Source organism: Camelus ferus, chromosome 8 (genome assembly GCF_009834535.1).
Source record: "Camelus ferus isolate YT-003-E chromosome 8, BCGSAC_Cfer_1.0, whole genome shotgun sequence".
Taxonomy (NCBI): Eukaryota; Metazoa; Chordata; class Mammalia; order Artiodactyla; family Camelidae; genus Camelus; species Camelus ferus.
Window position 1 is genome coordinate 14,662,940 of NC_045703.1, and position 12,022 is coordinate 14,674,961.

The 12,022-nt window shown below is 45.0% G+C and overlaps 1 protein-coding gene across 1 annotated transcript in view; it reads left to right on the forward strand.

Annotated features, from left to right (window-relative positions):
- CD109 (CD109 molecule) overlaps nt 1–12,022 on the forward strand; it is a 113,952-nt gene that overhangs the window by 18,832 nt on the left and 83,098 nt on the right. Inside the window, 2 exon segments of the mRNA XM_032484475.1 lie at nt 805–1,035; nt 6,317–6,442. Of these exon segments, the coding sequence (XP_032340366.1) occupies nt 805–1,035; nt 6,317–6,442 (357 nt within the window).

The following is a 12,022-nucleotide window of genomic DNA, read 5'->3' on the forward strand; positions in this document are numbered from 1 at the left end:
TTGAGAAGCAAGTCACTAGGGCAGTAGGTGCTACCATTTCAAGGGAGGAGGGTCAGAGAGTTTTTGGACATATTCTAGAACCGTCACCTGAAGGCTCTTGTTAGCGTAGTGGGGCTCATCCAGGGTTTGACTGGGACCTGGAGCAACTTCCTTTACTCTTCCAAGCCCCAGTTTCCCGGTTCATAAACTGGTGTTGTCAGAGCACCACTTGAAGGACTGCTGTGAGGTGAGATGACACTGTGTGTGAGCTGCAGAGTCTGGCTTCTAGTCTGTTAATGTTAATGTTAGGAGGTGGCATTTCCATTAAGGATAGAAACAGTAAAAACCATAGTGCCATCATCCTTACCCAGACTCTGACATGATGCTCAAGATACAAGAAGAGACTGCATCCTGGAACAGGTGAGAGATTCTGGAAAGAGTATGGCAAGGAAATCACCCATGGGCTGCCTCAGACGGGGCGACGCACGGAATAGAACGCCGAGGGGACTAGCTATTCTGGCCCAAAGGGCGTCAGTGAGGAAGAGTTTGCACTTGGCACAGGAAATGACAGGGTGACTGTTGAGAGAGCCAGGGGACGTGCCTCCTGCAGTCCAGGATTTAACTGGAGAGCCGACTCCAGGTTGCTGAATGAGGGAGAACAAATTGTTTAACTTTGCTGCCTAGGAGGGACATGTTGTTCAACATTGCAATTACTTTTGGTAATACTATGTATTTAAAATTTCAATCCTAACTTACAATTAACGTACAATATTTGAGGTAAAATAATGAGACCTTGACACATCTGATCTCTCTTTCTTCCCTCAGCTACCCCTGAGCAGTGCCGATGAGATTTATGAGCTCCGTGTCACCGGACGTGCCCAAGATGAGATTTTATTCGCAAATAGTACGCGCTTATCATTTGAGACCAAAAGAACGACTGTCTTCATTCAAACAGACAAGCCCCTGTATAAGCCAAAGCAAGAAGTGAAGTTTCGGATTGTTACGCTCTTTGCAGATTTTAAGCCTTATAAAACCTCTTTAAACATTCTAATTAAGGTAAGTGCCAGACAGAAAAGAAGCCAGGAGTTGAAGCTGTCTCACTGAAACTCTCTTGGAAGTTCTGCTCACATTGTTGGTACTGGGATGTCTTAGAATTTACATGGCTGAGCTTCCCTCCCAGCATGGGGGTGTCTCTCGAGGAAGGGGTTTGGTAGAGCACTCGGTGAGAGCTCAGGCTCGGGGTTCCAGTCCTGGCTTCTTCATTGATTAATTCATCCGTTTGTCAGACATTTATTAAACTTGTGTCCTAGGTCCAGAAGGGATAGGGCAGTGAACAGAATGGATTAAGTCCCTGCTCACATTGAGCTTTTATTCCAGTGGGTAGTAGATGGGCAGTAAACACACACATACATAAAAATAGGAATAGGTATGTATGTGTGTGTGTGTGTGAGAGAGAGAATGTGTGTTTTGTGTTTACTGTTTTCTGTAGAGTTGATAGAGAAGCTCTGTTTGAACAGAGACCTGTAGGGAAGAAAAGAATGAGCCTGTACAAACAGAGGGAATAGCATGTGCAAAGGCCCTGAGGTGGGAGCTGGTTAGTGCATTGGGGGAGCAAGCTGGCAGTGCACTGGAACCCAGGAAGTGAGGGGACAAATATTAGGAGATGAATTCAGGTATGGGTAGGTTGGTTGGAGGAGGGGTTATACAGTATCTTCTTGATTGTGACATAAACTTCGGATTTTACTCTGAGTGAAATGAGAATTCACTGGAGAGTTCGAGGAGAGGGGCATAAAGTGATTTGACTTAATGTCTTAAAGTGTAGATCGAAGCTCTGGAATCTGGAGGAAATTAATTAACCTCCCTGAGCCTCAGTTTTCTTATTTGTAAAATGTGTAATAATAATAATACCTCCCTAAGGTTTTTGTGGGGTTTATGTGAGATGATTCAGGGAAAGCATTTAGAGCTGTGCCTGACACATAGTACATGCTCACTGAACATAAGCTGTGATTAGAATAGGAACCCCCTCTGGCAGGGAGTCATTTGGCCTCTGCTGCTTGAACACCGAGCTCTGGAGGCAGCGTGGTTAGCAGACTGAGTGCTTTCCTGTGAGAACCAAGCTGAAGACAGCTGAGATCCGGCCGGGTCTGGTTTTCTGTGCTTAAGCCAAGGAGAATACTAGACATTTGATCATTACATGAGAATAGGGTGACCAGCCCATCCCAGTTTGCTGAGACTCTTGATTTTAGAACTAAAAAATACTCCTCAATCCGGCACATTGGTTACCCTAAATGTTCTGATGAATAACACAGGGATGGAAGGTAAATTCAGGTTTTTCAGCTCAGTATATCCCTATTCTTCTTAGCTTGTTTGTTGTTATAAGCTAAACAAACAAGTAAATGAAAATCAAGCAAACAAACGTATACACATACAACTTCAAGCCAAGATGTGTCTGTAGCAGACAAGGCATTGGCTGGCAAGCTCAATGCGTATGTCTTGAATGGAACTGGTGCTATTTCAGCGTTTGCAGCTTTGTGAATTTCTGCCTTTGCTTTGTGTTGGAATGAAGTGGGTTGACACAATGAGTAGCATTTCAAATTTCATGGAACTCTCAGAGCAGCATTTAGGAATGCCTTCATCCCACCCTTCATCATTTATCCACAAATACTGAGAACTGAGTATATGCCAGAAATTTTGTGTAAAATACAGGATTTAGAAGTCTGTCTGCGTGTGTCTGGCTGTTTACATTCAGTCTGCCTCTTTGTGTCTCAGGTGAATAAAAGTCAGCACTGGATAAATTTCCTCTTCTAGGCATTAACCTAGAACTAGCCCTGCTGATCCCAGTCAGGTGGTCTGTGCGTTTGTAAATTTTGGGTCATTCTGCTCTAACATCTGCCTTTGAAACTTCTGATTTGTAGATTCTTTGGGTCCCTCTTTCTGATTTTGCATTTAGCCTGTCATGCCCAGTGGTGATCAGAGAGACCTTCCTCTTGCTGCTTCTGGTCCTGGGGGATCCTGCTGGCCTGGCTGACATGTGGCTTGCTTGGAAGGGGGGGGGGGGAGTTTAGACTGCAATTCCAGCTGGAACGCAGTGTTTGGGACCAGTGAATGAGCATGTGTGTGGGTGCCCGTCCTCTGCTCTCTGTATCTGGGTAGTGAGGCAGGGATGTGAACTTGCTTGTAATGTGCAGAGGCCAGGTCAGAGCATTGATGTGAATACCCGCACCTTGCACTCCTCCACCTGAAAACAGCCTTGTGGGCCAGAGCTCACCAGACTGTGCTGTTTTCTACATCTTTCAATGTAGGATAGGTGGTTTCTTGGAAAAATTTCCTAGAAAGATGTGGCCTTTAGTGTAACAAGAGCCCCTGACTTGGATGCAGTCATACTTGCTAGCACAGCACCACCTGCAGGCTGGTGTGGAGAAGTGCATCTTGGAACTATGGGAGACCAAATTTTGGGGACCCCTCTTACCCAGCCAAGAATGACTGTAGGATGTAGCTAAAATATTGACCATCAAAGCATATTCAGGCATGTTCAGTGTTTTATTGGGGGATCATTGGATATTATTCATTTTGCCTGCCTGGATAACTGACCTTCTCAGGAAGTAAAGGGCTTTCTCTGGTGGAGTAAACCTCTGCCTTAATCCCGGCTTCCCCCGGCCAGTCTGTCCTTATACTATGGAAACAAGTGTGATGGCCCTTGGCACGCTGGCTTCTACCCTGACCTGCCTTCCTGAAGAAGTTGATTGCTCCTGGTACAGGTGAATGACCTTGTGGGAGCTGGTTCTGTTGGCTTGGGGGTCTGTGCTCTGACATTTTGGCCTGGAGCAGTGGTGGCAAACCCAGAACCTCATCCCTGGCTGAGAGGCTACCTCTGTTGAAGTGATACGACTTCTCTAATTCTACATTCTAGACACTCTTTTGAGCATCATCCAGGACTCCTGGGAGTGGCAGGAATACTTGCATCCTCCATCCAGGGAGTTCATTGCTTGAGACATCTGGCACAGGCAGCGGGCGCTGTGCTGTGCAGAGGTGATTGATGGAGAGCCAGAACCGTCCAGATATGACTCAGAGAACATAGGGGACCACTTTTCCAGTGTCTCCAGCTACGTGGCTGTTCAGGCTGTGATAGGGGCATGCTTCACATTGTACTTCGCTGTCCTGTGTGCATCCCAGTGGGAGGCGACCACACGCAAATGCAGGATTCTGCTACAATGTCACCATGCATTGTCTGTTCAAACCCTGATGTGCTCTGTAAAGATGTTTTCTTTGTCCTCCTGTTTGGTGATGTGCCGAGGTCCAGGACAGGCTTGGGAAATGAAGGATTGTCTCATTCACTCCCAACCCTCCAGGTCCTCCAGGCCATCAGACACTTTGGTTTACTTAGCTTGTAGCACAGTGGAAGAAGTGTGCACCTTCACCAAAAGAGTACATCCGTAGGCTGGGAACATTTCTTCCCCTACATTTTAAACAACACTGGGAATTACTGTTGTTTTTATTTTTGTCAGTGTGACAGGAGAAAAATGGCCTTTCATTTTCTTCATTTGCATTCCCTTGATTATTAGGCAGCATGTGTATATTAGCTCTTTGTCTTCATCTGTGTTTGATCCTCTGAGCTCTGTAGCATCATGCCGTGGCAGGCACAGGAGAGCCAGCCCTGATGACAGTGCCTGCCTGCCCCCCGGGCTTGCCGAGTGACCTGCTTCCTCTTGACCTGCTTGTGGTCTTTGGTTTTGACAGTTAGTTTCTGGCTCCCTAGACCACTTCCTGCTCAGTTCTCAGCATTGTACTTAGGCTGATTCACATTCTCCCTCGCTCGGGGAGAGAGGTTTCTTAACAGCTTCTAATAACCAGGCCAACCCACTACCTCTAGTCAGAAGATAGAGAATAAGAACAAGGAAAAATATTTGATCCCTGCTGCCAGGACTTCATGGTCTAGGAAACACAGAAACACCAAAACCAAAAAATAACAGTGACATTAACAGACACACAGACACACACGCACACACACACAAAAGGCCCAGAAAACAAATGAGTGCCTTAAACAGTAGAATGTGTCAGGAGGGGGAACCTCCAGGGGCACTGAGGCTCTCAGGCAGCGGTCTCTCCTGCCGGGTGCAGGCACGTGTAGAAGCAGGAAGCTGGAGCTTGATTCACCGGGTGCAGGCTGGACGAGGATGAGATGGCTTTCCATGCAGCTGAGGCCTAGAGGCATGGGCCGTGGGGGCAAATGGCAAACAAATCTGTATGTTTGGAGGAAGATGTGCCTAGAAATGTGGATGAGATCCGCTTCCTAATAAGCCTTGTAAACTATGCCAAGGAGTGTGGATCTCATCCTGTAGACAGAGTGAGTCATCGTTACCTGCTGGTCTAATACAGTGATCGTAGCCTGTGTTTCCTCACTGCTTGTTACGTGCCAGGAACCGTGCCAAGCATTTCAACCACCTGGCCTCAGTCTCAGGTCCTTGTTTCTGACAGATGACACTGTCGGCACTGGGGAAGATGGATCAGAGGGGCAAGACTGGAGGAGGGAGATTAGTTGCAATAGTTAAAGCAGAGGCATTGTGGCTGATTGTGAGGGTGGAAAGAGACAAATTTGAGAGAAGCTAAAGAGGCAGAGTTGACAGGGCTGGGCAGGTGAGGGGAGTCTGGGGTGACTGCTGGATTCGCTTGGATGGACGGGGCCCGAAGCGTTTGTGGTCCGGGAGAGCTTAAGAAGACTCAAGTGTTTTGCACACACCCCATTGGTTAAACACCCCTATGACATACTTTTGTTGAGTGAAAAGACACGTGGGTTTGAATCCTGAATTCCACCATTTCCTGGGGCTATGGCATTGGACCATGGCCGTCATTTACAGTCGAGGGCTTACGTAACCTCTCTGAGCATCAGTTTTCTCAACTGCAGTAATGATAGTTCTAGCCTGAAGGAGGATCAGAATGACTGGATGACATGTGAGTGGTAATGCTAAGGCAGAGTGCCAGGCACATCGCGGGCCCTTACTACACGGGGCCTATTATCCCTACAGTGGAAATTTCTCACAACAGCACAGTTTGGTGATGTATACTTTGTAGTGTTTCATGTAGAAGGAAATATGTTGCCAAGAATTAAAAAGTAGAGCAGAGTAAGGATGTTCTCGGGAAAATCTGAGAAAAGAAGACATTTTGATTTGTCTTCCTTCTTCAGTCGTACAGAGCTGAGATTTTCCAGAATCTTCTCTGTCTCCCACATTTTGGATGTGCTTTGCCTGGGAGTACTGCACGGCCTCATTCACAACCGTGTAGGATCCACGTGCACGCGGGCTGGCTTTACCTAATTAAACTTGTGTGGTTTTCATTGTAGGACCCCAAGTCAAATTTGGTCCAACAGTGGTTGTCAGAACAAAGTGATCTTGGAGTCGTTTCCAAAACTTTCCAGTTGTCTTCCCATCCAGTACTTGGTGACTGGTCCATTCAAGTTCAAGTAAATGTGAGTATACATACATTTTCTGGGGGGAATGTTAATATGATTTAAATAGGTCAGGTGGGGGAAGTATCTCCGAAGTTATTTATTCAGTGAACAGAAAAACATTAACCTGAGCATCTAGACAATTTAAGTGGTTTATTTTTAATTTACTATTGTTATCAATGGGTTAGCCTTTATTATAACATACTAGAGTTTTAATCATTGTTGTCTTTTTATATAACATAACATTTGAAGGTTAAAGATTTCCCATTTGAGTATGAAACTGATTAAATGATGTTTATCGTACTTTTTTATTGCATACATTGAGTATTAAAACCAGGTAATGAATATGCAGCTGTTATATGGCAAATTCTATGTCCCAGATGAGAGACTGGACTAACCTACTTTATCTTTGCTTTGAAAACTCCAGTGACCTTAAATGGCCACATCAATCTTCTGTTCTCCAACCTTTCTTTCTCCCCAGCTCGTCCACCTTTGCCTGTGTTTGCTGCCAACTCCTGTAGCGCTGAGACCCAGCAAGGCAGGGGCACGAAAATGCCCTCCCATGTCTCTGCCTCAGGTTTCCTCCTCTGTTCAAAGATTCTTAGAATATTTTCAAATTTTTTTTTGAATTTCTGACATGTGCAAATTCACAAATAAGAGCTTTACAAAATAACAAAATAACTCTATTAGAACAGGACATCTCACTTAGGAAATTATGGTCAGCAATTCTTTGCTGTGGCTGCTGCCCTGTGCCCTGCAGGGCATTTAGTAGCATCACTGACTTCTCCCCACTAAATGCCAGTAGCAGGTCTTCCCTCCTTCCAAGTCATGACAACCAAAGATGTCTCCAGATGTCACCAGATGTCCCTTCAGAAAACTACCCTCTCCCTCCTCCATCAAGAGCCACGTTATTAGAAGGAAAAGTCATTCTTTAGCATAAGACCTGAGGTAAGATAAAAAGTACCAAGTACTTAACTAAAGTCAAAAAATTTTTCAACTTCCTTTCGCTAGTGTTTTTTGGGCCACATCCTAAAAGCAGAACTAGGTCCCCTTAGTCAGCACATGTCCTTGGAGCATTTGCATGAGGATGAGGAGCACGCTGGGCTTCTGGTGAGGCTGTGCCGCAGAGGAAAGCAGAACGTGTACCAGGAGTCATGGACGCCTAGAACGGGGGTGATGAACTCTGGGCGGACCAGGCATCTGAGTGTGTAGAGGAGGGAAGAGTTGAAGTTTGTGAGACTTAGGAGAGAGGAGGATTTGCGTGGAGGTAGGAGAAGTGGAAGACAGCCTCGAGTGTCTGGGGATTTGGGAGAAGCGGGTTACTGGAGTGTGCTGAGGGAGATAGGAGTTGAAGACTAGGAAGCATATTGTGAGTCTTAAAGAGTTAGGATTTTATTCTCAGTTCCTATTTTTTGATTTTATTATAAGTTCCCCAGGAATCAGTTGTTTGACAGTCCATCCTTCCCCCCATCCCATCCCTCCCTCCCTCCATCTATCCGTACATCCATCCACCCAGCCACCCATCAAATATGTGTTGAGGATTTATAGTGCCATGATGGATACAAGGAGGCTAACCATGTGATCTCCGTCTTCAGAGATGCAGGAAGATGACCAGTTTGACAAGGATTAAGTTACACAAGGGTAATAGAAAAACATGAGGTTGTGCAATAGCAGGGAAATTGTGAGGTGCTGAGTCTGTGAGGCCCATGAGGTGCCTCCAAGGAGAGAGTCTTACTCAGGCCACCTCAGGACAAAGACGATCTGCTGTAAGCATAAGGGCCTGTGCTTTGGGGGCCAGCTGCTCCCTCTGTCCTTGTGGCTGGCTCCATTCCCTCTCTCTTCTCCAACCTCTAGTCTCAGTCTAGACTGAGCACATTGGCTCAGCTAAATAACCACCATCCTCGAGAGTCCTACAGGTAAGCCTCTGCATGGGTGTCTGGCAGCCCGTGGACGGCTCACTCGGTCAGGTGTCCATGGTTGGTCCGTTCAGAGGCCACCTCTGCTCCATGACCAGGCAGGACAGTCTCAGCCCTGAGGGTGGCAGCCTCTGAGGGATTAACTTGTTCAGTGAGTGGTACACAGAATATGTACCAGAGGAGACACAACAAGAGAATAGTGGAGAAAGGCTGGAAGATGTGAGATTGTAGGTTGAAAGATTTATAGGATTGCTCATGTAGTAAGTTTTGGATTTGACCTGTCATATTGCTTTGGTGCGGGGAGAAAAAAAAGATAAACGCTCTCAATGAAATTTGGGTGCTTGAAAAATTAAAACTCATTCACAAATTCTGGTGCTTGTCCACCTCTTTGGTCTTGTTAAGTGCCACCCTTACCCTCGACCTCTGTGCTTTAGGCTTAAATTACTCCTTAAATTTCTTAAACCCAGCAGTCTGTCTGATCCCAGAGCCTTCCTATATGCTGTTCCCTCTGCCTGGAGTGCTGTCTGTCTGCTTGCTGTCCTCCTTCAGGCGTTGTCTGAGGTGGCCCAGCCCCTCTGGACATCTCCACTGCCCTCTGCTTCTCTTGGTCCATGCCTGTCACTTTCAGTTGGCAGGACCTGATAGAAAGTCTGCGTGAGGCCTGTTCTCCCTGTGTCTTCAGGACCTAGCATGGTACTCTGCACACAGGTAGAAGTCAGTACATGTTAAATGAGTAGTTGAAAGCTATATAATCTAAATATGATGCCCCCTTTTCCACATTCTTTAAACACCTTTATCCCTTGTGAAGACAGGCACGTCGATCGGGTACTTATTAGTGGTGATGTCATGTTTTTTCCTTCTGGCTTTATCGAGGTGTAATTGACAAATGAAATTGTAGGATATTTTAAGTGTACCATGTGGTGATTTAATATACATACACATTGTGAAAGGATTCCTCCCCGGGGATATAATATTTAGGCACACAGCGAAGGGTAAATAAGCTCCTCTGTCAAAAAAGGAGTCCTTCAAGGGCCACCAGGGGTCAGTATAGTCGAATGTTGTGAGAGGAAACCTGGACCCATCCTTGAGCTCTGGTTTTTGTCTTTCCTTGACTCCACACAACATTCAAGGACTGTATATAGAAGCTCCTTTTCTTTTAGCAATGAGTAATGACCATGGAAGAAATATATGAATTATTTAAATAGTCACCATTATAGACTACATTTTAATTTTCCCAAGGCAGTGACCATTCTCATATAAATCTTAGGGAGGGGAGATACTTATTTTCAGGAGACTGTTTTGAAATCCCGTTTTGTCCCTAGAAAAAATGTGGAATGATCCTAGTATTACTATTAAAGGACAGTGTATTAAAAAAAAAAAACAGGACTTATCAGAGCTTTGATTTGTGGTGATGGTGCAGATTATATGAGAGTGGTATTTTTCTATTACCCTTCCACTAGGTCAGGAGCAGAATCCTTTAGGTAAAACACACTCGATGGGCCCCTTGGCATCTCTGTAACTGTAACTGTTTATACACTAAGAGTGAATGAATCCTTTAATATACTGTTAACCTTTCTGGGTTACTTAAACTTTTTGGATTTCAAGTATTGCTTTTCACTTTTCAGGATTTTTAATGATGAGTAATTATTTTGATTGAGTAGGATTTCTAGGTTTTTCTTTTAATTTTCTTTATTGTGCAGTGTATGATGGTGGAGCATAGTGAGCGCCATACTTCATAGACAATAATTCTTTCTCTCTTTCTTTCTTCTTCCTTCCTTCCTTTCCTTCTTTCTTTCTCCTTCCCTTCCCCTTCCTTTTCCTCCCTCCCCTCCCCTCCCCTCCCCTCCCCTTCCTTTTCCTCCCCTCCCTTCCCCTCTCCCTCCCTCCCCTCCCTCCTTCCCCTCTCCCCTCCCTCCCTCCCCTTCCCTTTTCTTCTGAAACCTGGGAACAAACCAGGGATAACAATGACTTTCAGTGGAATTTAATTATGTTGGAAAATAACTCTTAATGATTATTTTTTAAGCCCTTTTAAAACTAGTAAAATTTAGTGAGAGCACTGACTTTTTCATGTGTTCCTTATGCACAGACTTAGTTTCTATTGCATTGAGTGGGAGTAGTTCTTTGCTGCTTTGGGGGCTGCACTGCTTTTGAGAAGACTCCCCATCCCTTCCATGTATTCCAGCCTTTGATCCCTGCTGCCTTTCCTCGCCTTTTTCCATCAATTCTCCCCGACCTTCTTGGAGCACCAAGCTCTCCCTCCGAGGAAGAGGTTTATTTTAGCTGTGATACCTTCCATAGACGTGTGTTTTACAGGGTGTTGTACATCATGTACATTAGATGTCAGGTGAGGAAATGTGCTCCAGTTTGATCATCATCTTACAAACACACCCTGGGGAGGGAATTTGTTTTAAAAGTTAGACATTGCTTGTGTTTTCACTTTTTGCAATATTTTTCTAGTTGCCTTATCTCTAGATTGGTACCCCTGGCTCTCCGAAATAGTTGCAAATATTTTTTCTCCCCATTTTTTAAATTGTATATATACATAACATGAAAGTTACTATTGTCAACTGAAATAAAATGCACAACCTAAAAGTTGAGAGTTATATTTTATTCAGTGGTTTTTTCCTTAAGACTCAAGCCCAGTTCTTAGGACTTGAGCCTGGGGACACAGCATCTCAGATCGCTCTAAGAGGCTGTTCCAAAGTGACAAAGTAGAAGCTGGAATATATGAGTTTTTGCAATAAAGACCAGGTAGTCGGAACATCAAAAGATTACTGTTAATTCAAGAAACCCAGATATCTCAAGTTAAGGAATTTAGCGCTTTTCTATGTATGGGAAGGTGCAAAGGTCTTGGCTCTTTAAATCATTCCTTTGATATGCACCTAGTACCTAGGGCCAGTGTCCTGTTTTTTTTTCCGCATCCTGAGTCCCCTCAGGATGCACCCTTGGTGGTGGCTGCAGAGGCCGGGCTGCCTGTTTGTCTGCATCCTGAGTTCCCTCTGCTCACTGCCAGGGGTGGTGGAAGCGGCTGATGTCTTGATGGCCACAGCATCCTTTGTTTATTGACATGGCTTGCAATATTTTTCATTCACACTAGATTTATTGTTAAGTGTAAAGTTCAGTAATATTAAATAGATGCACAGTGTTGTGCAACCATCATCACCATCCATCTCCAGAGCTGTTTTCATCTTGCAAAACTGAAACTCTACACCCATTAAATAATAACCACCCCTTTCCCCTCCTTCCAGCCCCCGGCAACCACCATTCTGCTTTCTGTCGCTATGATTCAGACTACTCAAAGTACCTCATCTAAGTGGAATCACACAGCAGTATTTGTCTTTTTGCAACTTATTTCACTTAGCATAATATCCTCAAGGTTCATCCATGTTGTAGCATGTGTCAAAATTTCCCTTTTTTTAAGGCTGAATAATCTTCCATTAAATGTATTTACCAGATTAAGTTGCAAATGCTCTTGCATCTTTGATTAAAAATTGTATTCCAGGTTGCTAGAAGGCAGTTTTCCACATTCTTTAAAAGAAAGGCTAACGTTTGTGTCCGAACCCCAGGCTCCTGGGAGCTGGGGGGATATTGCCAAACCAGCCCTCTCCCTGGGGGCGGCCATGGCCTCTGGGTGACCCAGGAGTTGGTGCTCACTTTCCTCTGAGGACCAGAAGGAAGACAGCCC